General features: G+C 42.5%; 1 protein-coding gene and 1 long non-coding RNA gene across 3 annotated transcripts in view; one reads left to right on the top strand and one right to left on the bottom strand.

Annotated features, from left to right (window-relative positions):
* Positions 1-4,002: 4,002 nt before the first annotated feature.
* On the bottom strand, positions 4,003-13,902 carry LOC115100377. Its single transcript, XR_003859045.1, has 3 exons — positions 13,791-13,902; positions 5,958-6,156; positions 4,003-4,724 (listed from the first exon to the last, which is right to left on the bottom strand). It is a non-coding gene; the product is annotated as an uncharacterized LOC115100377 (long non-coding RNA).
* A 111-nt stretch (positions 13,903-14,013) lies between these two features.
* SYDE2 (synapse defective Rho GTPase homolog 2) overlaps positions 14,014-24,468 on the top strand; it is a 77,024-nt gene continuing 66,569 nt past the window's right edge. Inside the window, exons 1-2 of one of the 2 annotated variants that reach the window (XM_029618813.1) lie at positions 14,014-14,162; positions 14,526-16,594. In XM_029618813.1, the coding sequence (XP_029474673.1) occupies positions 14,683-16,594 (1,912 nt within the window). In that variant the 5' untranslated portion in view covers positions 14,014-14,162; positions 14,526-14,682. Of the gene's footprint in view, positions 14,163-14,201; positions 14,319-14,525; positions 16,595-24,468 lie in introns of those variants that run through there. The other variant, XM_029618812.1, reaches the window with a different exon arrangement.

Below are 24,468 nucleotides of genomic sequence, written 5' to 3' on the forward strand. Positions count from 1 at the left end.
TAAAAAAGCTTGATGCAGGATAAGGAAAGAAGTCAGAGAATGTAGTTTTGGACAATAGTCTGAACCATATTGCAAACTAAGGGTCAGGTTTAAAATTCATGCAGCAGGGCAAAAAGCCTGCAGGTTGATTTTTCTTGCACAATACTGAAATGATGTACCTTCCACTCAAGGAACTGCCTTCTGGGGGGAAAATCACACCAAGAATTTGGGCAAGCAAGACGTTCCGCAGAAAGCTCTGCGAGACATTTTGCTTGAATGTGCTACATTAAGAACTGACCAAGTCTCACAGCACTTTCTACAAATATTATGGTTTACATGGTTTTTTTTCCCTGTCATTTTCCCCTTTGCAGAAGTAGCAGGAAATTAATTCCTGGGGCAAAAGATTCACTAGTTCATGATTGGGATACAGCCATCCCGGGCTATAACTTGTTAAGGAAGGACAGAAAAAGGGGGAGGAGTAGCTCTTTATATCAAAAGTAATATCCAAGCAACTGAATTGCAAGGGACATGCGGTAAGGAAGCAACATTATGGACCGTCCTAAAAAGAGAAGATGGTGCTTCCATTTTTGTTGGTGTCATCTACAGGCCTCCAACCCAAACTGATGAACTGGATGGAGACCTGATCGAGGATATCCAAAAGTTGGGAATTTCTCGTTGGATGTTTTAATCTTCTGGGTGTTCATTGGAGCATCCCTTCTGCGGAATCTACAAGAAGTAGAGAGATAGTGGATGCCCTTCAAGGGACTCTGCTCAAACAAATGGTAATGGAGCCCACGAGGGAGGGTGTGATCCTCAATCTAGTGCTCACTAATGGGGATAATGTCTCTGATGGGCGGGTAGGGGCTCACTGGAGCAGTAGTGATCAGACGGTATGGTTCAGTATTGCAAATAGGATACAGAGAAGTCACACCAAGACCCAAAGTTTTGAATTTCACAAATACAGACTTTGTCAAAATGGGGATGTACCTGGAGGAAGAACATGGGTGAGGTGGAACACTAGTGGGCCAAAATGAAAAAGGAGCTACTACAAAGGCAAGAATTCTAGGTTAGGAAATAAAGGAGCTGGCTGAAAGAATTAAAGCAAAAAGAACAACATTTGAGAAATATAAAGGATCTCAAAAAAAAAGGGAACACAAGAAGAATATCTGTTAAAAAATGAGGGAGTTGAAGAAAGAAATCAGGAAAGCAAAAAAATCAAGTGGAGGAAAGAATTGCCAAAGAAGTAAAGAAAGGAGACAAAACATTTTTCAGATATGTCAGAAAAAGAAGGGAGGCCAGACGTGGTACAGTGAAATTGAAAGGTGACGAGGTGCACTGTGTGGCGAGAGCTGAAAAATGGCAGAAATATTAAACAAATACTTCAGTTTGGTGTTCACCAATGAAGACCCTGGAGGACCGTTGCTGGTTGGCAAGACCATAGATGGAGATGGGGTAAGTGAAACTCCATTTACAGAAAAGAATGTATGGGAAAAACTAGAAAAACTGAAAGTGGACAAAGCTATGGGGCTGGAAGTTGAGGGAGCTCAGAGATGTGCTGGAGTGTCCACTACATGACCTGTTGAATAGATCCCTGGAAACGGGATCTATTCACAAGAGTGGAAACAGAGAGGAGGCTGGAAACTACAGGCCGGTTAGCCTAACCTCTGCTGAAGGAAAGGATAAATCCTCAGTCAGCATTGCTGGACCCGAGGTAGCATGGATTCACCAGAGGAAAGTCCTGTCAGACAAATCTGATTGAATTTTTTTATTGGGTGACTAAAGAATTGGGTCGAGGAACAGACCTCAATATGATCTACTTGGATTTCAGCAAAGCTTTTGATACAGGCAAACATAGGAGGCTTGTGAATAAAATGAGAAGCTTGGGAGCAAGCGCCAAGGTGGTGGCGTGGATTACAAACCGGCTGACGGATAGAAGACAGATAGGAGGATTAGCCTAGTGGTTAGAGCAGTGGGCTACGAACCAGCAGACCAGGGATCAAGTCCTGCTGTTGCTCCTTGTGACCTTGGGCAAGTCACTTTACCCTCCATTGCCTCAGGTACAAAAGCTTAGATTGTAAGCCCTCTGGGGACAGGGAAATACCTACAGTACCTGAATGTAAACCGATGTGATATCTCAGATCGAATGTCAGTATATAAAAATAACAAATAAAAGACAGAATGTAGTGGTAAATGGAACCTACTCTGAAGAGAGAACAGTGTTAAGCGGAGTGTCACAAGGATTGATGTTGGGACCGGTTCTGTTCAATATCATTTGTGAGCGACGTTGCGGAAGGGTTAGAAGGTAGTTTGTCTGTTTGCGGATGATACCAAGATCTGCAACAGAGTGGACATGCCTGAAGGAGTAGAGAGAATGAGATGTGATTTAAGGAAGCTTGAACAGTGGTCAAAGACTTGGCAGCTGGGATTCGATGCCAAGAAGTGGAGTCAGAATGCTTCACTGCATAGAGAGGAATAACCAGTAAGAAAAAGGTGACAATTCCCTTTGGAGAGGCCTCACCTGGAGTACTGAGTTCATTTCTGGAGACCGTATCTCAAAAGGAACAGAGACAGGATGGAGGCGGTCCAGAGAAGGGCGACAGAGATGGTGGGGGGTTTCCATCAAATGACTTATGAGAGGTTGAAGGACCTAAATATGTATACCCTGGAGGAGAGGAGGTACAGGGGAGATATGATACAAGCCTTCAGATACCGGAAAGATTTTAATGCTGCACAATTGACCAGACTTTTCAGTTGGAAAGAAATCAGTAGAACTAGGGGTCACGTAATAAAACAGCAAGGAGGATGACTCAGAACCAACATCAGGAAATATTTCTTCACGGAAAGGGAGGTGGATGCTTGGCATGCCCTTCCGGAAGAGGTAGTGAAGGCTCATCCCAGCCAGATGGAGGAGCTCTCCCTATTGCCTGCAACGGCAGGAACCCCCCTGGGTTTGGTACAGGGTGAGGTGATGCCTAGGCCTAGCAACGGAGAAAGACCCTGGAGAACAACACGGGACTTCGGAGAGAACCACAATTGCCTTTTACTATAGCCTCTAAAACAGGAATGGCTTCTATGAAAGAGTAACAACAACTGGTGACATTTATTTCAGCACAAGGTATGGGACTGAGTCCAGGAATGAAGGTGGAAGCAGGAGGTGCACAAACAGAGGTTGGGACTTTGAAGCAAACAGTTAATTCTGATAAAATCTCTCTAGAGGGGATTTGGTCAGTGTTAAAATCTATAGAGTCTTCTATAATTTCCTTAACACAAACAACTATGGAAACAAAAAAATCAGACTGTCATAAATGTAAATCTGATATCTACTTTCAAAGAGAAGGTGGAAAAGTTGGAAAAAAAGGTTTCTGATATGGATAAAGTACACTTGAAGTTGTTTCAGTCGGATTTAACAAGCAATAGGAGAATAGAGAATATCTTGAGGACCCATAACCTCAGAGTTTTAACTTTTCCGGTTATTAATATGATTTTCCCTCTGGAGTTAAATATATTCAGCAAATCTTAAATTCCTCTGCAAGCAATGCCAGTAATTACTAAGGCCTATTACCTTCAACAGGCAGAACGGGTGGAAGGAGAAATGAATAGTCAGACGTCAACGTTGGATATTTCTCAGATTTTAGAGATGTCGCAAGAAATGGAAATTACCCACAGAAGAACACTTCTGATATCATTCGCATTTTTGTCTGACCATAGTAACGTATTGAAATTTTTCTTCAGAAATCGGCAAATTCCTTTTTACAGCCAGCAGATTTGGATGTATCCAGATGTGATTAAAATAACACAAATGTGTAGAAAACGTTTTTCTTGCTATGCATGCTGAAATACTCCAATTAGGCGCTAGATTTGTTATTAGATATCCATGCAAATGGTGTATAAGATACTTAAATACTATGTATTCTTTGAACCCGAACAGCTCAAAGCCTTCCTCACTGCGCATCCCCGTACAGATTCCACCGGGGCATCAGCATAGATATAAGTTCGGTAACTCGGCATAACCATTACCATATATTATGTGATTTCTTCTGTATACGCTTTTATTTTTTGCCCCCACTACTTTTCTTATAATTTTGGTGCAATATGTATAGTTTGCATGGAATGATTTCTTTATATGATATGTTTTGATATGCACAACTTTTCCAATACAAGTGTATTCTTGTGTAAAAATATTGAAAATTAAAAATAAAAAAACCCAAACCAAAAAACAGGTGAGGGTACAGAGGGGGCCACCCCTCTTTGGCCCTGCTGGGAAGAACTTTTGCCACAGCTTGCATCTCCCTCCTTCTGTCATCAGAAGGTGCAGGGACTCCTTTCAATGCCACAGTCTGGAGCGCAGCCCTGCTGATGCACCAAAGGGTCGCACCTCTTGGGCCGATTTTGTGAGTGTGGCCTCCTTCACAGATCCGAGACCTGAGGGTGTCATGGGTAAGAAAAAGAAAAGGTTCAGTGCACGCTTTCAGACCCGAGTCGTGACTTCTCTTTCCTCCCAGGCTAATCTTTGAGACCTTTTTTCAATGTCAAGCAACTACAGGACAAGCTGAACTTGGAGCTTCTAGCTCTGCTCTTAATGAGGCTGGGGTCTCATTGAGTCTTCACGTTGCCATTACGCTGCAGGCAGGTTTGGTGTCTCAAAATTAAGCTGTGACTGGTTCAGGTTTGACCCACTCCTGTTGTGGTGCTCCTGTTAACTGGGGGTTAGCCACTTGTGTTGAACATTTTCAGTCAATTAGAGACTGGGGAAGAAAGATAAAAAAAATTAGTGATGTATGCTAGTTTCAATGTCTCTCTGATTAAAGATAATCATTTCTTATAATCCGAACTTGGAGAACTTTGGGGAATCATGCAAGAAGGCTAAATCAGATTCCTTAAATTTTCCCCGCTGTCCATTCACTTCCCCTACAGAGATGTTAATGAAGTTTTATTTGGACACCCTTAAACTTTCTAAAGAGGCTCTACTAGCAATTTCCAAGATATCTTATTTACCTGTTATCAAGATTGCCTCTCAGAATAAGTCTGATATCTGTTCTGGTAAATTTGATCTTACTGATTTCTTGGAGCAGTCTTCTTGAAAATATGGGAAGAGCCACTTTAACTTTTGTTCAGGAATCCGACTTACAGTTGGCAATGAGATTCCTTTAGCCTCAAAAGATGGATTTTTTTGGAGCAAAGGCTTTCAATTTTCTCCGATCTAGTCAAAGAAACCCAATATAGGGGTTTTTATTTATTTATTTATTTATTTTTAGAAAGAAAAAGCAAGCCGTCTAGGAAGTAATTTTGTCTTTAAATTTGCTTGGAAAAATGTGTGGGTTTTTTTTTTTACCTTTCTCAATTAGATGACTTTCTTCAAAATCAGACTTTTTCAGTTTATTCTGTCCCTCAGCTTAGGGTGGATGTATAGATAATTGCTTGTATTTCTAATTTTCTTTTTGCTTTGTATATTCTATTTCCTCTTTTGTGGTCTAATTGTGGGGTATGTTTGCTTGGTTTTGTTTTTTTTTATTACTTTGGTTTTTGCCTACTCTTAAGACATTCTCGATTATATATTATTTGAAAATTTAATCTTTTTTAATTTAACAGTTATCAGCTGAATAAATACAATTAAGAATAATTGTGAGTGTAGGTCTTTAAAACATACAAACCCTTATTATATAAAAGCTAAATTTTAGCAGCACCATACTTCTGAAAAACTATTAATCAGTATTTTAATTTATTTGCAGCAATTTGTACACATCCATTACCAGAATCCTGTTCTGGGCAGCTTACACAAAAGACACAGTATTACAAATAAACAGCAGCACCGATTAGTTAAAATTAGTTATGGTTATTTATTGTTTACCTGAATTGTTCCTTCAGTTATACCCTATGTTAAATGTAAACTGATCCGATATGGTTATTTACTATGAAGGTCGGTATAAAAATCTGTTAAATAAATAAATAAATAAATAAATAAAATAAGTTCAAGCAACCTCAGGCAAATTCAAAAGCTTCATGAAAAAGGAAAGAGTTAACTTGCTTCCTAAAAAGTAGCAGAATCTTGCAAACAGCAGAAAGCCGCTGGCAGACTATTCCACAGGAGTGGAGCAGCCCAGAAGGCGACCCGATTCCTGGTTTCCTGCAGATCTCATTTTTTCTCTTTTCTTTAGGAGTTGCTTCTGGATCCAGACCCTAAAGAAAAAGAACAGATTATTCCTATTACATTCCCTAACTTCTATTGTTAATATCCTCAATATTATGAAAATTGATTCTTTATGGTTTTCTTTTTTTTATTTGTTACAACATTGCAAACAGAAACTTGTTCAGATAAGTATGAATTGTTCCAATTGCTTCGGTTTATTCCTGGGGGGCAGTTTCTTTGAGTTTTTGGTCGGTTGGTCAGGAGATAGTGGCGACACGCACACTTCTCTCTCCTGAAGTCTTTATTGCAGTGGGCACCAATTTCCAGCTATTTTTCCTGTGTTCTTGGATCTCTAGCAGTTCTCTTCTTTACGTCTATTTCCTAGTACTTTATATTGTGCCCTTCTTCTGAGTTATTCATTGAGAATAACTTTTAAAACGTGTATACGCAGAACACAGATCTAGGTTAGTATTTTAGAACCCGTACACTGTATGATACCCATAGTATACACATGTACGTATGCTTATGGGCAAATACATGCAATGCGTTGAGTGTATTTCAAATGCATTAAATACATATACTTTTCCTATTTAAATATATGCATGTATAAATAGGACCTTACTCACATAAAACCCAATTTGTGTACGAGAAAGCATATTTTAAAACATGTACACATAATTGAAATTAATCAGTTTACCAATTATGCCAACAGTTTGGCTAGACCTTTGCCAAGTCACAGAGATCCTCCTGGTTCTTCAGCCTGAACTCTCTCCCAGCTCAAACAGACCTTCCACCCAGCCAAGATTTTACATAAAAAAAAAAAGAGGAAATTCAAGCATAAGGGGTCATGCTTTGACACTGCAGGGAGGAAACTTCTTTACTAAGAGGGTGACAAATTCTTGGACTAGGTTGGCTAATAGGGGTAGTGGCACCCAAATCCATGACAGAATTCTAAGATACAGAAGACAGTGTTAAGAACAAGCAGGTCGCGTAAGAAAAAGTGCGGCAGTGCCAGGCGCACCCTCGTTTGCCGCACGCACAGTCCGGATCACATACCGCTCGATACAGTATTTAAATGGCATGCAAATGCAAGCCGCGTCCAAGAAACTTCCATGAAGTGCAATCCATTTTACTGTATAGGCGTCAAATGACGTTTGAAATGACAGGTACCAGGAAGTGTATGGTTCTCCTACAGACCCTGCTGCCTTGAGCGCCTGGTGCCAGCAAGCCCCAGCAGCCGGTGATTGGAGGCAGGAAGCGCAACAAAGCACCCTCCTTCGGACGGGCAAGAGAGACGAAATTTCACAGTCCCAAACCAAACCAACCCAATCCAAGCCCCAGCAGAGAGAGACGAAATTTCACAGTCCCGGGCAAACTTTCCCCCAGCCCCCGCTCACCTGCCCTGGCTGCGGCCACACAAGCCCCCAGCAGCAGTAGTAGAAGGGCGGCGAGAGAGAGCGGCTTCAGCAGCCCGGGGCGGATCGGGCGCTCCCCATGCGAGGCGGCTTCCAGCAGCCCCGCCGGCGAAGGTGAATACGTGCACGCCTGTACGTCCAATATGGGCGCTCAAGGCAGCAGGCGCATAAACGCACGCCGTGACCTGAGCGCCCGGCTGGACGTCGGAGGTCACGGCGTGCACGTATTCACCTTCGCCGGCGGGGCTGCTGGAAGCCGCCTCGCATGGGGAGCGCCCGATCCGCTGAAGCCGCTCTCTCTCGCCGCCCTTTTACTGCTGCTGCTGGGGGCTTGCGTGGCCGTGGCCAGGGCAGGTGAGCGGGGGCTGGGGGAAAGTTTGCCCGGGACTGTGAAATTTCGCCTCTCTCTGCTGGGGCTTGGATTGGGTTGGTTTGGGACTGTGAATTTGTGTGAAATTTCGTAATTTACCGCCTACCCTGACCCTGGCGTTAGTGCACACTAACGCCAGGGTCAGCATAGGCGGTAAATTAGCAGGTAAAAGACGCGGCAAGATAGCAGGTTAAAAAGGCGATAGTTGGGGCACACTTTACTGTATGGGAGGGAATAGCTAATCGGATCGTTTACTTACATATACATGCCGCGGGCGGAAAGGGATACGCGTCGAGTTAAAGAAGTGGTAAGGATCGGTAAAAACAGATAGTGAATCGCGGGTTAGACTTATGCGGCGAAATTGTGAGTACACAGCGGGTTAAAAACGGGGTAAATATGGCCGCGCTTTACTGTGCTGCAGTATTGCAAACCACCAATCCTTCACACCCTCAAGAGCAGAAGCTAAGGGAGAAATGAGAGGGAGAAAACAAGGTGCTGATAAAGGAAGAATGAGCTAGCAAATCTGCAGAGCACATAGTAGCTTGGTGAGAACCAGCCCGCTAGAACTCCCCAGAAACCAACTAGGTTGATGTCAGCAGGGGGCTTAGATACCATCTAATAATGCCAAAAGGGGCATAGGTAGCCAAGTGTTAGCACAACCTTGCTAACCTGTGTTTACATTAGAATGTTTTGTGGGAAAAAAAGCATAAGGGATGGGAGGAGCTGGGGGTTAGTTTGGGAACCCATATGCTTCCTTGCCCAGAATGTTAGACAACAAAAACCAACTTAGGCAAATAATATCTTACAAGCAATGAAGCTTCTAAGGCTTGCAGTTAGAATCTCTCTTTAGCAGTGTAGAACAGAAAACAGGGCAGACTGGATGGGTCCATTAGTCTCTCTGCTATCACCTTCTATGTTTTGTTTCTAAAGAGACAGTACTGCCATATCCACCACAGCTATGCCAGTATGAGTCTTGGAAGACCAGCTGAAGGCATTGAAGGGGGCTTGGTTACGTGGCATAGCTGAAAGGCACCCTGTTCCCATTATTAACAGCATGCTATGTAAGACGGGATATACAAACACTGCTGCTTTCCTTTAATCCTGGTTTTTTGTTTTTTTTTTTTGGCACAGCCTCAAATTGGGTGAATTGATTCCTTTGATTTTATTTGATGCATTTTACATTCCTATTGAATTTTTTTTTCTAATGTATGTGTTTTGAGTTAATCTGACCATGGTTATGCCTGTCTGCATTCCAATGATATCTTGGCACAATCAGAGCCTGTGCTCTTCACTGTATACACCCCCATGGACTTGGCCCAGGCACATTTAACTGTTTTCAGCACATTGTAAAGAGCAAATAGCAACACCCACTTACCTTCAGTTTCTAAGCTGGTGGTTTTAGTAAAAGCAACGAGCAAAAACCCAGTACACCGTGATATGGCAGGCAAGCATTACTACTGGGTAACTAATACAGATTCAACAAGACAGGGCTTTTTTCCTCTTTGTGGCTACAGCGGAAATCTTTTAGGGAGCAGGTCATTTATCCTTCACATCATTTTTCCAATTAGACATAAATAGAAGAAACACTACACATCAGCCTTGATTTACTTGTCAGATTTTATTCTTGTGTATGTATCTGAGCAGTGATACATTCTGAAAAATCACAATAAGTTTTCAATCATTAAAGGACATTACACATACATCATACTGGATAAAGTCACTCTGTGTGACAGTATGAAACCTGGCAGAGCTGTGATAATTGCAGCACCAATAAGCAAACCTGGAGTCCTTATTTGGTTTCCGAAGGTAAGGAGGTCATGTACATTCCCTGTGCTCTGAGAGCCTGTGAATGAGCTTGCACTATATGATACACTAGTAATCTATTATGTGGCAGGATAGATCATATGGAGAAGCTGGTATTTCAAGACATTGAATTAAAATATATGTATTGCTGTGCTGGGACAAGGAAAGATATGATATTTTGCAGAATAATATTTTTTCTTGGACCAGCAAAAAGAAAAAGTTATACTTGGAGTGTTTACTTACTCTTAGGGCCTCATAAGTCCTTTCTGATCCATGAACAAGTGTAAAAAACCATCCATCTTGTCCAACATTTTGCATACTCTATTTGCTTACAGTGAAAAAATGTAATTTTTCTATTAGCACAAATCAGGTGTCTTTCAACTGCTATGATTATCTACAGAAGCAAGGAAAGTTCTTTGATTGTGAATTCTGTAATTTCAGTACTTAGATTTACATTATAGGTAGTTAAGCAACACTGCTAGCCTGAGGATGTGTTCCTGATCAAGAAATGTAAAACCTAGTCAGAGTAGTTGGTGGGAAATTCATATGTAGATGAGTATGGTTATGAACACTCCTATCCAACATACCTTTGCATTTTTAGTGGTAAACCAGCACCATTTGTGGAAATGAATTGCTGACTACAGCAGCAAATGCTTTCAGAGGAGTAGGGACCTTTCAGTTTTCATTTTTTCTGGGAATTTATCAGTGTTTATTATAATAAAAATGGTTGAAAAACCAGTGGAAGAAAAACAGCATGTTCCACTGATTTTCTCCCACTTTTGATCAGAATACTAAAAAACTAGAAAAGTTAAAATTGAAATTGAAAGTCCCTAAAGGGCAGTTAGTTATGAGGGTCGGCTTTTCTCCCTAGATTTACAGATGTTAACAAGACTTATGAAGTGCAGATATATATGATCAAGTGCAGAAGCATTGCACAAGGTCAATGCTTCTGCACTCTCTCTTGCAGCTTTGGCCAAACAGGTAAATAGGCAATGGAAAAAGAATGCTTTGGTGCAGGAGTGGAACAACAAGCAGGAAAGGAGAGGGGATATTACCTCATTTAGAATGCTATGTCCAATGCTGCAGACCACACTCCTCAAAAAGATATAAACCAATTAGATGCAGTCTGAAGGGCCACTACTAAAATGGCCAATCATAAAGCTTATGAGACAAACTTCAAGACCTAAACACTTATATCCTGGAGGACAGAAGAGATATGAAATATTTAACTACCTAAAAGTACTAAATGCACAGAAGGCAGGTCTCTCAACAGAAAGGAGGCATCATTGTAGGATTGTGAAATGGGGTTTAAAAAAAATAAAGTAGTCAGACAGGCCTAATCTAAAGGAACTATTTCTTTGTGGTGGATGCATGGCCTCCGAATGGGGTGCTGGAGATAGGGCCAGTGTCAGCATTCAAGAGGGCATGGGATAGGTACAGAGAATCTAAGGGAGAGGAAAAGATTGTAAAACTAAGTGGGATATGTGGATGGGTCATATGGTCTTTATCTGCCATCCTGGTGTAGGTGAGCTGCTGCTGCCACTTTTCTTCCGTGTAGCTTCAAATGTGGCTCTAGTGGCAAGGAGGCAGTAGCAGTTGAGGTAATGGCAGTGAGAAGTTGGATAGATAGAGGAGGAGCAGAGTAAAACTGGAAGAGGAGAGAAGAAACTGAGGAGGAGGGAAAAGGCAGAACAATACAGAGCAGGAAGGAAAATGAGATTTGTTCAGGAGAGTTGGGGATGCAGGAGAAAGAGGAAATTTACAAGATTAAATTTTTCTAAATCCTCTAGACCAAAACAAGTGGGTTTACTCCACCTTACAGTTAATGGAGAGGACATACCTTCTTCCTGTGACATTAGTCACAAGGGAGATGCAGTCCAAGCACTTGCAGCTAAACTCTCTCTCAAACCATGAAGAGAAACTCCCACCCCAATAATACTTAAACTAAAAGAAAAGGGAGGAGGAGTTCTGTTGTAAGCTCCCAGTATTTTGTTCTCCCTCTTGCATCCCTCCTTCTGAACAAATCTCATTTTTTCTTCCCTCCCTGTATTGTTCTGCCTTTTCCCTCCTAACAGATATCCTCTCTGGAGCCATTGCAAAAGATTCTGGCCGATTCTATTACTCCTTCTGCTAGGCCCTCTCTCTTCCTCATATCGTTTTGGGAAGGAGGAATAGCCTAGTGGTTAGAGCAGTGGACTACGAACCCTGTCCCACAGTTGCTCCTTGTGATCTTGGGCAAGTCACTTTACTCTCCATTGCCTCAGTTATAAAAACTTAGATTGTAAGCTCTCTGTGGATAGAGAAATGCCTACAGTACCTGAATGTAAACAGATGTGATATTTTAGATTAATGTCAGTATATAAAAATAAATATCACAAGAAGACAGTCTTTGTAGAATTAGTGGGGTTTTTTTTTTTTTTTTTTATTAGGAACTTATCAGTTACAGCACACATTTACAGAAATAAAGGCTAGGTGCACAAGCAGAGATACAGAAAAGCATGGTAAACAAACTTTCTCATAGCTGTTCTGCCACACATATTTTTGAGTTGCAGGCTCTGTGTTGCAAGGACCCTTACATGCTTTTTTCTGCTGAACTGGTTACCTTTCTTCCAGTTCCATCCTTTTTTCCAAAGGTAATGTTGCCTTTTTATTTGAATGGGTTTAGCTCACTTCAAACTTTCCAGGTGAGCAAATGCTACAGTAAGGATAGTAGATGCCATCTTTTAGAAGCAGTCACATTCTTATTATGTATTTCAGAAAATGGATAGGTTGTTCATGCCTTTTGATGGCCATTGTAACGGCAAAGCAACTTCTAAGGCTAACCTGGCTAAATGGATTAAACCTAATTTAGACTTCCATGTTGTGTTTTTAATTGCTGATCTTAGCTCAAGCAGGCCACTTTGAATCAATGATTAAATACCCTTTTCAGCATAAAGAAGTTTCTCCCTGCATCAATAGCTACCCTTCAAGAACTTTTTCCCTTCAAAGCTGCAGCACCATTATAAGTCTACCTGCCAAACTTGGAGGCCTTTATACCTTTCATAATCCTTAAAATACTAAATTATTGAAGTCCAGCATGCACCTGCTTATTTTAAGTTAGGGTCAGCAAATAAAATCAGCTTTACTGAAACTCTGATTCTGTGACTATCATGCAAGCTTCAGCACATAGGTGTAGTTTGCCTACTTAACTGGGGGGGGGGGAGGCGGCAGCAACACACAGAAGGGCAATTCAGTTCTAGCATGTATAGCATTTGGGGGTCACCACCCCTCCAACTAGCCCTATGCTTCAGTGCCTCTGGACTCTCAGAGCCACAGTGGCATGCTCAGGCTTCACATTCCCATGGCAACCGCAGGCCAGTTTATAGAGATGTGTTCGTTCCATCATTATAAGCACAAAAACTGAACATGGGCTCATCCCAAGGCCTGCTGCTCTCGCATCTTCTACCCCTGCCCTAGTCCTTTGCCAGCACTTCGGGCCTGCCATTTCTGAACGACTGTGAGTCAACTGGCCCAAGGCCCCCCTTCCCAGCAGCGTCCCGGCAGCGCAGTGCACATATTCACACCATGACACAATATATAACCATGAAATAAAAAAAAATACTATCTGCAACAAAAATAGTTAAACATTTCTTACCACCCTCAAGTTATTTTATCTGAACCAAATGCTGCTTCTAAACACAAACTTTGCTTCCTCATTACAGTCAGGAAAGGCTGCAATGCACTACATCTACATAGGAACATCAGCAGCCAGAAACTAGCACGCACAGTATTTGCCACCTCAGGGCCGGAAACGGCAGCAACAACAGACGACCGGGCGCATGCGCAGTAGTACTAATCACTGCGAGCCCGGAAGTGGCCATTACATTCCAAAAGGCTCTCACAGTCGGGCAGCTTGTGACGTCTGCCTGTTGATACGCATGCACTGATCACCTTCACCGCCCCCCCCACTCGACGGTGTCGACCAAAGCTAAATGTGGACTCAAGGAGAGAAAGAATCATTGCTCGATGCACGGTGAAAATCCTTCTGCAGAAAAACAAACATACTTTTATAAAGCAGCCCAATTTGGCGTGAAAGGCGCTACTTGGCAACACTGACCTGTCGTCCCCCTGGCTGTCTTCCTGTTCCACTTTCTGGTTTGCCTGCAACCAATCTGGGGCGCCTGAGTCAGTCCACTGGCCCGCCTCCTGCAGTCCTGCTGTGCCAGCATGGGTGCGAAGGAGCAGAGGCGGAGCTTACTGTCCTTGGCCCGTCTCCTTCTGGTGCCTGTTACTGCTTTCAACCAATCAGCTGAATCGTAATGCCTATGGTCTGCCTCGGGGGTGCTGGGGGAGTGAGGAGTGAGCTTTGCTCTGTTTGCCTGTCCTGCTTGTGGTGTCCGGGCTGCCTTTTAGTTTCTTCCTGCTTCTGCTTGCAGTGCAGCTGATCAGCTGAGTCCTTCCTCTGCTGCGGCCACCTGCCTGCCCGGAGGTACTGAGGAGGGTGATGTGGATCTGTGCTGTTTGAATTTGATCAACGTGCCTACCTTTGCTGCTGCCGGAGACCCCTGCCTTAAAGTACAGGGGAGGGGGAGCGGAGCAGATCTTATTGCTTGAATTTAATCTGAATGCCTCTAGGAACGGGAAGGTGGGCACTGCGAGGTGGTGTGCGTGCTAATCTGCTGTTTAACTGCTGCTAACTAAAATCGAACTCAGTTTCAGACTTGTTTACGAAACATTGGATTTTTTAGCATACTGTGTTTTGCCAATGTACATTTTTCCAGTTTAGCGACATATACTTTTTATGAAAAATATGTTCATTGTAAGGTTTACATGTAATCATTTTGTATTTCAGAGCTGGTAACACACTGGTGAGAGGTACCTGGAGGAGACATGGAGCCCCATTGTAAGATGGGCATAGGCTCTGCACATAGGACACTGGGCCAGGATAGCTCTTGCCCTCATCCTCTGGAGAGCTCCTGCTGAAGCCGCAACGGCACTAGGGGAAAGGCATGGCCGATCCTCTGCGGAGGACTTTATCAAAACTTCGGGACAAGAGGTCCAAACGTGTGGCAGCAGCAGGAGCTGGGGGGCTTGCAGTCCACGTTGCGTCTGGCCGCAGCTGCCAGGAAGGTAAAGAGCCTGTGGAAGATCAGAGGTTGCAAGCAGAAGCCATTGGCCCAGAGGAGACTGCTACTGCAGCTGTGTGGGCTCAGAGCACCAAGAGTCTGGTTCATCACATGAAAAGTCCCCTTGGGGAGGATGCAGGTGTCCTGCCTGGCCCTCACACTGGGGTGTGCACCGAGGAAGAGGCAATGGGGGGCTGCAGCAGAAACAGAGGCTTACTGAGTGAGGGGCCTGGGAAGGGTGGTGCATCACCAGGCTCCTACAAGCAGCAGCAGGAGACTGTGGGAGGCTGGGCTGGCAGTGAACCCTGGAACTCCAGAGTCCCAAAGGCAGATGAATATCACTTTTCCTCTGATAGGGTGCCACTTTCCCCCAGGTTGAGAACTCCTGGTTTTTCTAGAGGGATGGCATCTGCTCAGGACCCACAGAGCACCAGGCACATACCCCTGGCTGACCCTGAGCTGACCCCGAGCCAGACCTGGGTGCAGCGGTCCAAGGGGGAAGTGCTACCTGCATCACGCTGCTCAGGCTCATACCCAAATGGCCTGACCTTCTTGCAGCATTGTCCTGTGGGGAAGTGGGAGAGTGCCAAGGCTTTGGTGTCTGAGTTGGCCACAGTTCATCCTGACCATGCCCGCCACATCTGTGCCACGCTGAAGCAAACATTCAGGGAAAGCCTCCACAGCCATCATTCTGTGGAGAGTGAGGAGGATGATTACTACGATAATGAAAACCTTCACTGCAATGAGCACAAGTTTTCTGCCTTCCAGCTTCAGCAACTGAGGGGAAGCCAGGAACCGGCAGGTATCCACTCAGTACCCTTGGGTGGCAGCACAAGGAAATCTGAGTGTGAGAGCAATAGGAAGGGCATTAATGATAGTTATCAGGACACTGACCGGTTGAGGACTCAGTTACAGGAGGCCTATTATTTGCTTATTCATGCCATGCATGATATGCCCATTGATAATGAACCAACAAACAAGAGCAGTGGCTTTGTACAAATCAGCCCTTCCAGCTGCCAGTCGCAGGATAGTGTTTGTACCCAGTCATCTGTTAGAGCTATAGAAAGCGATGTTTGGTCAACTGGTGAAGCCAGTCCACAGCAGATGTCCGATACAGATTCAGTGGCTGTGAAGAGATTGAAAGGCACCAACAGTTTGCCTGGGATGAAGATTCATAGCAAAAGCCTGGACATCCTCTCTAGCAGATCTGCAAATGCGTCTCTGCGTAGGTCGCTTAGTGATAGCCTGATAAAGTATTATAGGCTGCAAAGCCAAGACCTCTCAGAGCCGGAGCTGCAGCCCAGCTGGGGTTTTGCATGTCAGCCTTGTGAGGGTGGTTTGGACAGTCAGCAGGAAGGCAGTGCTCAAGCTGCCGAGCAGTTAGTCAGCTGGCAACATTCAGACTGCAGTAATGTGAATCAATCATATGGGAACAATGAAGTGTTAAGTGACTTTGGCTCCACAGTCAACAGTTTTCAGGATTCAGCAGACATTGTCATAGTAATGTGCAACAAAGCAGATGACTTTAGCAAGGATCAGGGAGGTTTATTGAAGCCACCAGGAGTGACAGTCAAGAAGATGCAGAAATGGATGTACAAAGGACGCATGCTGTCTTTGGAAATGAAGGAACGCATTATTGGATCTTCGCAGAAAGACAATGGGACCTACTGTTCACTGGCATCTCAGGCTCATAGCGGAGAAGAGGATTTAGCAACAACTTCAGCTGCTTCTGAGAAGGTACAAGGAGGGAACAAAGCTTTGTGGTCTGGATCCAGCGACAGAGTTTTGCTGACAGGTAGGCTGCTTGGGAGGGCAGACAGCAGTCCTTGAATCCTGTTATTTTCCATCAAAGTAATCCAGTGCCTGGTGATCTCTTATTGTCAAAAGTTTGGAGGCACAATAACACCATCTTTTTTCTTTGTTTTACTAATGGGTGACTTCATGGTGGAGGGTATTCTCATCTTTTTCAAATAAGGACATGTAAAGAATTCAAGGTTGGCATGTGTGTGACAACCAGAATGTTATTGATCCACTTGTAGGCTGTGTGATGTCTTCTTTATTTTATATGCTTTAAGATAGCGATTTGATCTAACTTTAATTTAAAAACATTGTTACTGCTTTTTGCGAAGGGGGTGTTGCCTAGATTATTATTATAGAGAAGAAACCTGAAACGTTTGCAAAGCATTGCTTTTAAGGAGTAGCATGGAAAAAAACCCCTTTGCTAATATTAAAAGTGCTTTCTTGATATTGGTATATTCAATAACCTGTTTGAAATGTTAGCCCTTTTTTAAAACCTATTTGAAAAACTGGAGAAAAACATAATGTTTTAAACTGAATCCTCCCCCACCTCTAGTTAGCAATAAACTAGAAAAAAAATTTCTGGAATAAACAGATCAATCCATGAGACTGCTGATCAGATGTTTAACAATTTTGAAACAGTCATAGGTTTACTTAATGTTTGATTTACCACTGGCACATCACATCACTAGAACAGAAGATTTGCCGTCCTGTTAGCAAGTGCCTAAATGTTCTGTATTTACAAAGGACAGAAAATACCTGCTTGCTATCATGCTATATGCTTATTTGATTGCCAAATGGAAGCTATTTATTTACTTTATAGCTTCAGTACCCAATGGGTATTAGAGCAAACTAGAAAAGCAGAAGACCGACACCATTTGTCAGTCTCTTTGAGCTGCACAATTCTGAGCAGCAGTTTGATTGTTGAAAACACCATGTGTGGTAACAAAACATACAATTTAAGTTAAGCCTGCATATTAATTGCTTGAGTATTCAGTCTCAAAAGCATACATCAGAAGATGAAAACGTTCTCTGCATTTGGCTCACTAACTGTTCATTTACGATCATAGTTGAGTTTAATGCGTTGTTTCCTCTGTTGACTGCTAAACCTGATTTGGTTCACTTACACTTCTGCCGTCAGTGTAGTGATCTTTGAAAGATTGTACAAAACATCAACAAATTTGTTTTCACCCTAGTTGCTTTTATTGGTCTGTTAAAAGTTCATTTAGACTCTCCATCTTGGTACGTTTTGAGTTTTGTGCAGAGAGACGGTGTTCCTTAGTAGCTCTTGAGATTGTAGTTACAGCAGCAGAACTGCAGATTTTGAGCAGAGTGTATGCTTTGTTTTTTTATTCTTATTGATTTGAAAGAAATTTTTAGCAGATATACTTGTTAATGGTTTCCTAAATCTGCAATGATCTGCTGCATATAAGTAGTTGATTTTAATTGCATGAAGACTTGGGGATATAGTATTTTTTATCAAGAAACACACATGGTTTCACCTATAAAACATGCCAAGGTATGTGCGTTTTGTTACTACCGTATGCACAGAATAAGTTCAGATGAACTTGTCTGGTTTTTTCTGTTTTTGACTTGTCGTACAGATCATATCATATGTGTGTTCCTATGCTTGATTTAAATCATTGGTATTACATTTTAAAATAAAAAGTGAATTACTGCTGGTTGAGAAGCTATGTATGAAAATTGTAAATGCTTAATCAGGTACACAAGCTCCAAGACTGGCTTTTCCTGGTGTTTCAATTGTTGCCTAGACAAATAACATAAGATATGCCATACTGGGTCAGACCAAGGGTCCATCAAGCCCAGTATCCTGTTTCCAACAGTGGACAATCCAAGTCACTGGCAAGTACTCAAACATTAGATAAATGACAAGTTACTATTGCTTATTAATTACAGTAATAGCAGTTTATGGATTTTTCCTCTAGGAACTTATCCAAACTTTTTTTAAACACAGTTATACTAGCTGCTATAACCACATCCTCTGGCAATGAATTCCAGAGCTTAACTATGCACTGAGTGAAAAAGAATTTTCTTCAATTTGTTTTAAATGAGCTACTTGCTAACTTCATGGAGTGCCTCCTGGTTCTTCTGTTATCTGACAGAGTAAATAACCAATTTACATTAACTTGTTCAAGTCCTTTCATGATTTTGTAGACTTCTATCATATTCTCCCTCAGTCGTCTCTTCTCCAAGCTGAACAACCCTAACTTCTTTAGCCTTTCCTTATAGGGCAGCTGTTCCAGGCTCCTTATCATTTTGGTCACCCTTCTCTGCACTTTCTCCAGTGCAGCTATATCCTTTTTGAAATGCGGGGACCAGAATTGCACTCAGTATTCAAGGTGCAGTCTCACCATGGAGTGATACAGAGGCATTAGGACATCCTCCGTTTTATTTGCCATTCCCTTCCTAATGAAAAAGAATGTCATATATTAGCTTTGATTACATTTTAAGAACCAAATGTATCATATTGAATATGGAAATTTACATACTTTGGATGAAACCTTGCATTATTTTGCTGCACAGTTCAAAACTGTTTCAATAGTTCAAGTTGCTCAATTACTTACATTGCATAAATATTTTATGTGATTTACATTTAATCCTGGCTGATGCAACCTATATTCTTGATAGTGTAATCTAGAAGTGGTTAACTCCAGTCCTCAAGAGCCACAAATAGGCCTGGTTTTCAGGATATCCACAGTGAATATGCATGAGAGAGATTTGCATATGTTGCCTCCACTGCATATTCTTTGTGGATATCCTGAAAACCAGGTCTTTGTGTGGCTCTTGAGAACCAGAGATGGCCACCCCTGGTGTAACAATAAACTAATTTTTAGAAAGCCAAAAGTACTGATTCTATGTCCGATTTGTGTGGGGATGGCTAGAGACCCTTTTAGAAGGAACTCAGTAGCTTGACAGCCCTTGGTAAATTGTCATTGTAAGGGAGTATTGCTAATCTGTTTTCATTGTTTGGTTTTTTTTAACCCGACAGTTTCCTGCTGCTTCTTTGGGCTTCCACTTTCAGTCAGAACTAGAGCTGGGATCTGGCACCATGAGCCCTTTATTCACAGCTATCCCAAGATTTCCCCCCTGTTTTATATCCGCACCCAGCTTACTTTAGTCCAGTCATTGTAGTGACCGTCCTTAACCGGAGGGGCGCACCTTGCACCAGGGCTCCTTCCAGACCCCCGCAGTCATGGATCCTAAATCCAGCCACTAAGAGTGGAGGGGTAGCTTAGTGGTTAGAGCAGCGCACTGCGAACCAGAGAATCCAGGGTTCAAATTCTGCTGCCACTCCGTGTGACCTTGGGCAAGTCATTTCACTCCATTGCCTCCGATATAAACTGAGCCCTCTGGGGACAAGAAAATGCTTACAGTAGCTGACTGTGATCTGCTTTGAACTACCTGAAAGGTGGAATTTAAGTTAAATGAATAATAATTAAAATTAATAATAACCATTGCATGCTGACTGACTCCCCACCCCACAGGATGTCAATGCTACATTCACAGCCTAGATTGACTGGGGGATTGGAAGAACTGAGCCAGGACCCTCTGCATGGCAGTGCCCAGCATTGCCACCCAACCACCAGGCCAATCATAAATCAGTATTTTTAGTATCGCTAATAATAAGCAATAGCTAAAAAGCTTTGCAAAAAAGGAGGCCTAGACCATAATGGCAATCCAAGAACCTATTGCACTTTTTGATGAGTATTGATTAGGTCTAGAGGTTCTGCCGCAGTGTGCACGCTTTGTGTAAGACATGGGTTTAATTTCCGGCCTCAGCTTGTGCTGTCTGTGCTGATTGTGGCTGGAAATGGTGTTTCAGCCATTCTTCAACTGTCTGGACTTAGGGAGCACGTGGACAAGCTCCTGGAGGGAGCCACACTTTCCAAGATGCTTTCTATAATGGTTTGGGGGGGGAGGGGTTTGCCCTATAATAAAATAGGGTTAAACCACCTCCAATTGCAATTGAAGGCTCATGAAACCTCAGTCCAAAACAAACCGGCTCTGGTTGAGCTGGAAGGCTGAGTGGAAGAAAACTGCCAGGACCACCAAAACAACTCAAAATCTGTTGATGAGACTTTTAAGCTGTGCTATAATTCTCCCACCAGTTGTTATGATTCAGAGCAGTATTGAGGTGCCTTTTTCTTTAACGTTGATAGATAGGTTATTTTTGTCCCGTAGCCTGCTGAAATATCATTGTGGAATACCGGCGCTCTCATTTGCCGTGCTTCTTGTATCAGTATAAGATGAGAAGGTGCGCATTTCTGCAGTCTGAAGTTGTTTCACATTGTGAGAGCGGCAGTAAATATTGTCAGGTTTCTGCAAAGCCCCAAGGTTATTTTAGAAACTAGAGGAGATTTATCAGCTGGGTTGCGTACTAAGCCTTTTTCAAATAAGTTGTAATTGGTGTCCTCTGAGGAATGCTGTAGTGGTATGTGTTGTCACGTTTACCTTGTGATTTTAAGCTGTTGTCTCAAGAGCAAGAAGCTGCCTGGGGCCTAGATTCCAGACGTAGGCATGGTCTGCGGGCTGGGGGCACGGGGATCATTTCTGCAAGCCTGCTTCAAAGAGCTGCAAACTCTCCCACTGTAGCGCTTCAGGCTCTTGTCTTTGCTTTCAGTCTGACCCCATTAGATTCCTTTCTGTAATTTGTACTTGCACCTTGTTTTGCTGAATTCTTACAAGCGGTGGTAATCAGTTTTATGCCATCAGATGGACGGCTGTGCATGCTGGACTACGTTTGGTTTCTGTGATTGTGTGTTCGGGTGGGTTCTTTTTAGTTTATGAAGTCGTTCCGTTACGTGAAACAGTAACAAAACCCTAAAAAGTCTAAAAATGCAACTGCTACTGTAATAATAAATGTAAAAAAAAAAAAAGTGCAGCTGTGCGGTGGTTGGTTGTGAATGAGATTTATTTGACAAGGCACAGCAAAATAATTGCCCCTGGGCCATTTTGAGCCCTTGAGTCTTTGCTGGCTACTTCAGAATTCATATGCAGTGCAGACGGCACTGATGTTCATGACAGTCCGCTAATGATGAGCGCCCAAAGGGTTTGTTATGGCTGGTTTTAACTGTTGCATATAGAAAAAGGAAAGATAAGTTTGCATCCAGATAACCAACTTTTCTTGTCCCTGAGATATTTTTGAATCCACATAATATGTTGTAAATGTTTTTGGTTTTTTTTTTAGCACTTGGATTTAGAGCAGGAACAAAAGAAGGGGTTTTTGGTTGGGTGTTTGTTTTTTTTTGGTGTTTTTTTTTGCAGTTGTGATTATTCAGGTTTTGTGGTGACAGATTTATTTTTAAAATGTGCAAAGGTGCAGCTGCAAGAGAGCCTTCGGTGTTCTGGTAAAACCCAGTATTTTCCCTGCAAACATGACTGTTCTAGTAGCTCTTAAACCAATATTTAGAATTGTTGCTGCTTGTATACATTTGATAATAGAAATTCAAAGAATTTATTTTAATGGCAGGGATTACGTTAATCATACCATAGCAAACTGAATGCGCTGCTGTGCATGGAGAAAAGGAAAAGGCAATTGTGTTTCGAGGTCCTGTTTTTTTGTTTTATATTGGCACACAGATTGCTCTTCAGTTGAGCAGAACCTTTACTGCGCTGAACTCTGAGTGAGCAGTGTTTTTTGTTATTTTATTCCTTTATTTATAATTTTCAACATACAAAAACAAAAGAAATTCTTTTGTTTAGAAAACACATGGATTACAGTATTGAAACAAAAAAAAATTAAAGAATAAAAATACAAGGAAACCAATTATATATGCTGTCATCCAAAATATAATAATGCAAAATGGGAAGGGGGAAGGAAGAGGACCTAGGAAAACTAAAGAAAAAAAAATGATATAGCAAAAATGGCACCTAGCATAGATCAAAACTAGCAGAAAAATAAATCATATAACTCCATTAAGAACTGGTAGACCTTGAAAGGGAAGTGGAGGGATTTCGGGAATCAAGAGCAGCCTTCAATTATTCAGGAAGAAAAAAAAAATAAAACATTCACTACTACTTTTAATAATGTACTTACAGGGGTATCTCAAAATGAAAGAAAAGCCTAAAGAAACGGTTTCCTGTCTAAACGCAAGGACATCTTTCCTTCTCAATTGAGAACATGTGCCAAATCAGGAAATATTTTCACAGCTTGACCGTGAAACAAGGCAGAAGAATGTCTAAAGTAACTTCGCATCACATTACTTACATCAAAAGAAGAAATGAAAGATACCCACAAGAGTACATCGATCAATTATTTCCATGGAGGAAGTTTCCAAAAAATTAGTCAGATTCAAAACGAGTATCAATACTCAAAGGCAGAGTAGTAGGCTTCTTGGGAAGAAAATAGCAGGTATTCACAGAAGGCAACTAACTGGTCAGGTGGAAAACCCAGAATTTCTTGAAAATACCTCTTTAAGGTGGAATAAGGAATTTCCCCCAACATTTTGGGAAAATTCAATAAACGAAGATTAAGATGCCTTGCATTATTTTCTAGATATTCAAGACGTCTGGAAAGCATATTGCAATCTTTCACAGTTGCCACATTTAACTCTTGGAACTCCTTCACAGAGATGCCAAGACCAGAAATCTTGGTATCAAGCCCTAATATCTGGTCCTGGAGTTCCTGAACTTTTTGTTGAGTGGATTGAGAAGAAAAGTCAATCTTCACATGGACCATATTAAGAGTTTTCCTGAATCCTACCACCAAATCCCAGATGGACTCAAGGGTTACAGACTCCAGGCGAGATGGAATCGGAAAGAGCTCACCAGCGGTACTAATGCTAGCTCCCTTTAGGCCCTCAGTCAGTGGGGAAGATCCTCAGATACCTCGATACTTCCCCTGTTATCCACCGAAGAGGAAGGAGAAGTAACCACAGACCCAACTCCGGTCACATCTGAGGGGATCAGGGGAGTTCTGCCAGAAAGGCGCTGAACTAATTGGAGGCCTCTCCAACACCGAGCTGAGGCTCCCATCATCTTTTCACGCAGTCAAGCAGTCTGAGACACCTCCCCCGCAGGCAGCCGTAGACTCTCCCATGCTGTTCTGCACGTCGGGCTCCTCGGCTGTCTGTTCTTCCACTACGGAGGTCAGGTACGAGGTGATAATTTGCTGTCCCATGGAAGCAGAGAGGGTTCAGGAGGGAAATCTTTGACTTTCCACTTCCGTTTAGAAGGCATCCTAAAGTAAATTTTTAATGTCGAAACAAGAATGCAGGGAGAGCAAGCGAACAAGACCTCAGCTATGCCGCCATCTTGGCCCTGACCCATCCGAGTGAGCAGTTTTATAGTTTCATCTTTATTGAACTGATTTTGCTTGGATGGTGAGTGGGATCATCTCCCACCTGGGGCAAAATCAGCCATAATACTTTAGCATTTTTATAGTGCTATGGGGCATAGGGAGTGGTGTACAGTGGGTGGGAACTGAGACAGCTGGAGATAAAGTGTCAGTGGGATTTGAACCCTGATCTCCCATCCCAATGTTCTAACCACAAGGCCACTCCTCAAATAGGAATTATGCTCATAGCTGGGTATTTTGTTTGCCAAGCATCCTTTCTCCATTTTTTTTCCAGCTCAATTTGATCCAGGGCTGGAATTCTGGCACCAGGAGCCTTCATTCATAACTTTTGGTGATTTTCTCCTCATTTTAATAGACCCTGTCTCCCACTGTTCCTAGTCTGGTCATTGCAACAAAGGTACTGAGGTTGAGTTAGGGTTACATTAACCAGTTTGCAATCCACAGTAGGATATTGTCTCTTATCCCATAACTTTTTAGTTTTCTGAAAAGCCTTTTATCAGGGACTTTCTGAAACATCTTCTGAAAATGCAAATACACTACATCCACTGGTTCAC

This window comes from Rhinatrema bivittatum, chromosome 10, assembly GCF_901001135.1.
Source record: "Rhinatrema bivittatum chromosome 10, aRhiBiv1.1, whole genome shotgun sequence".
Classification (NCBI taxonomy): domain Eukaryota; kingdom Metazoa; phylum Chordata; class Amphibia; order Gymnophiona; family Rhinatrematidae; genus Rhinatrema; species Rhinatrema bivittatum.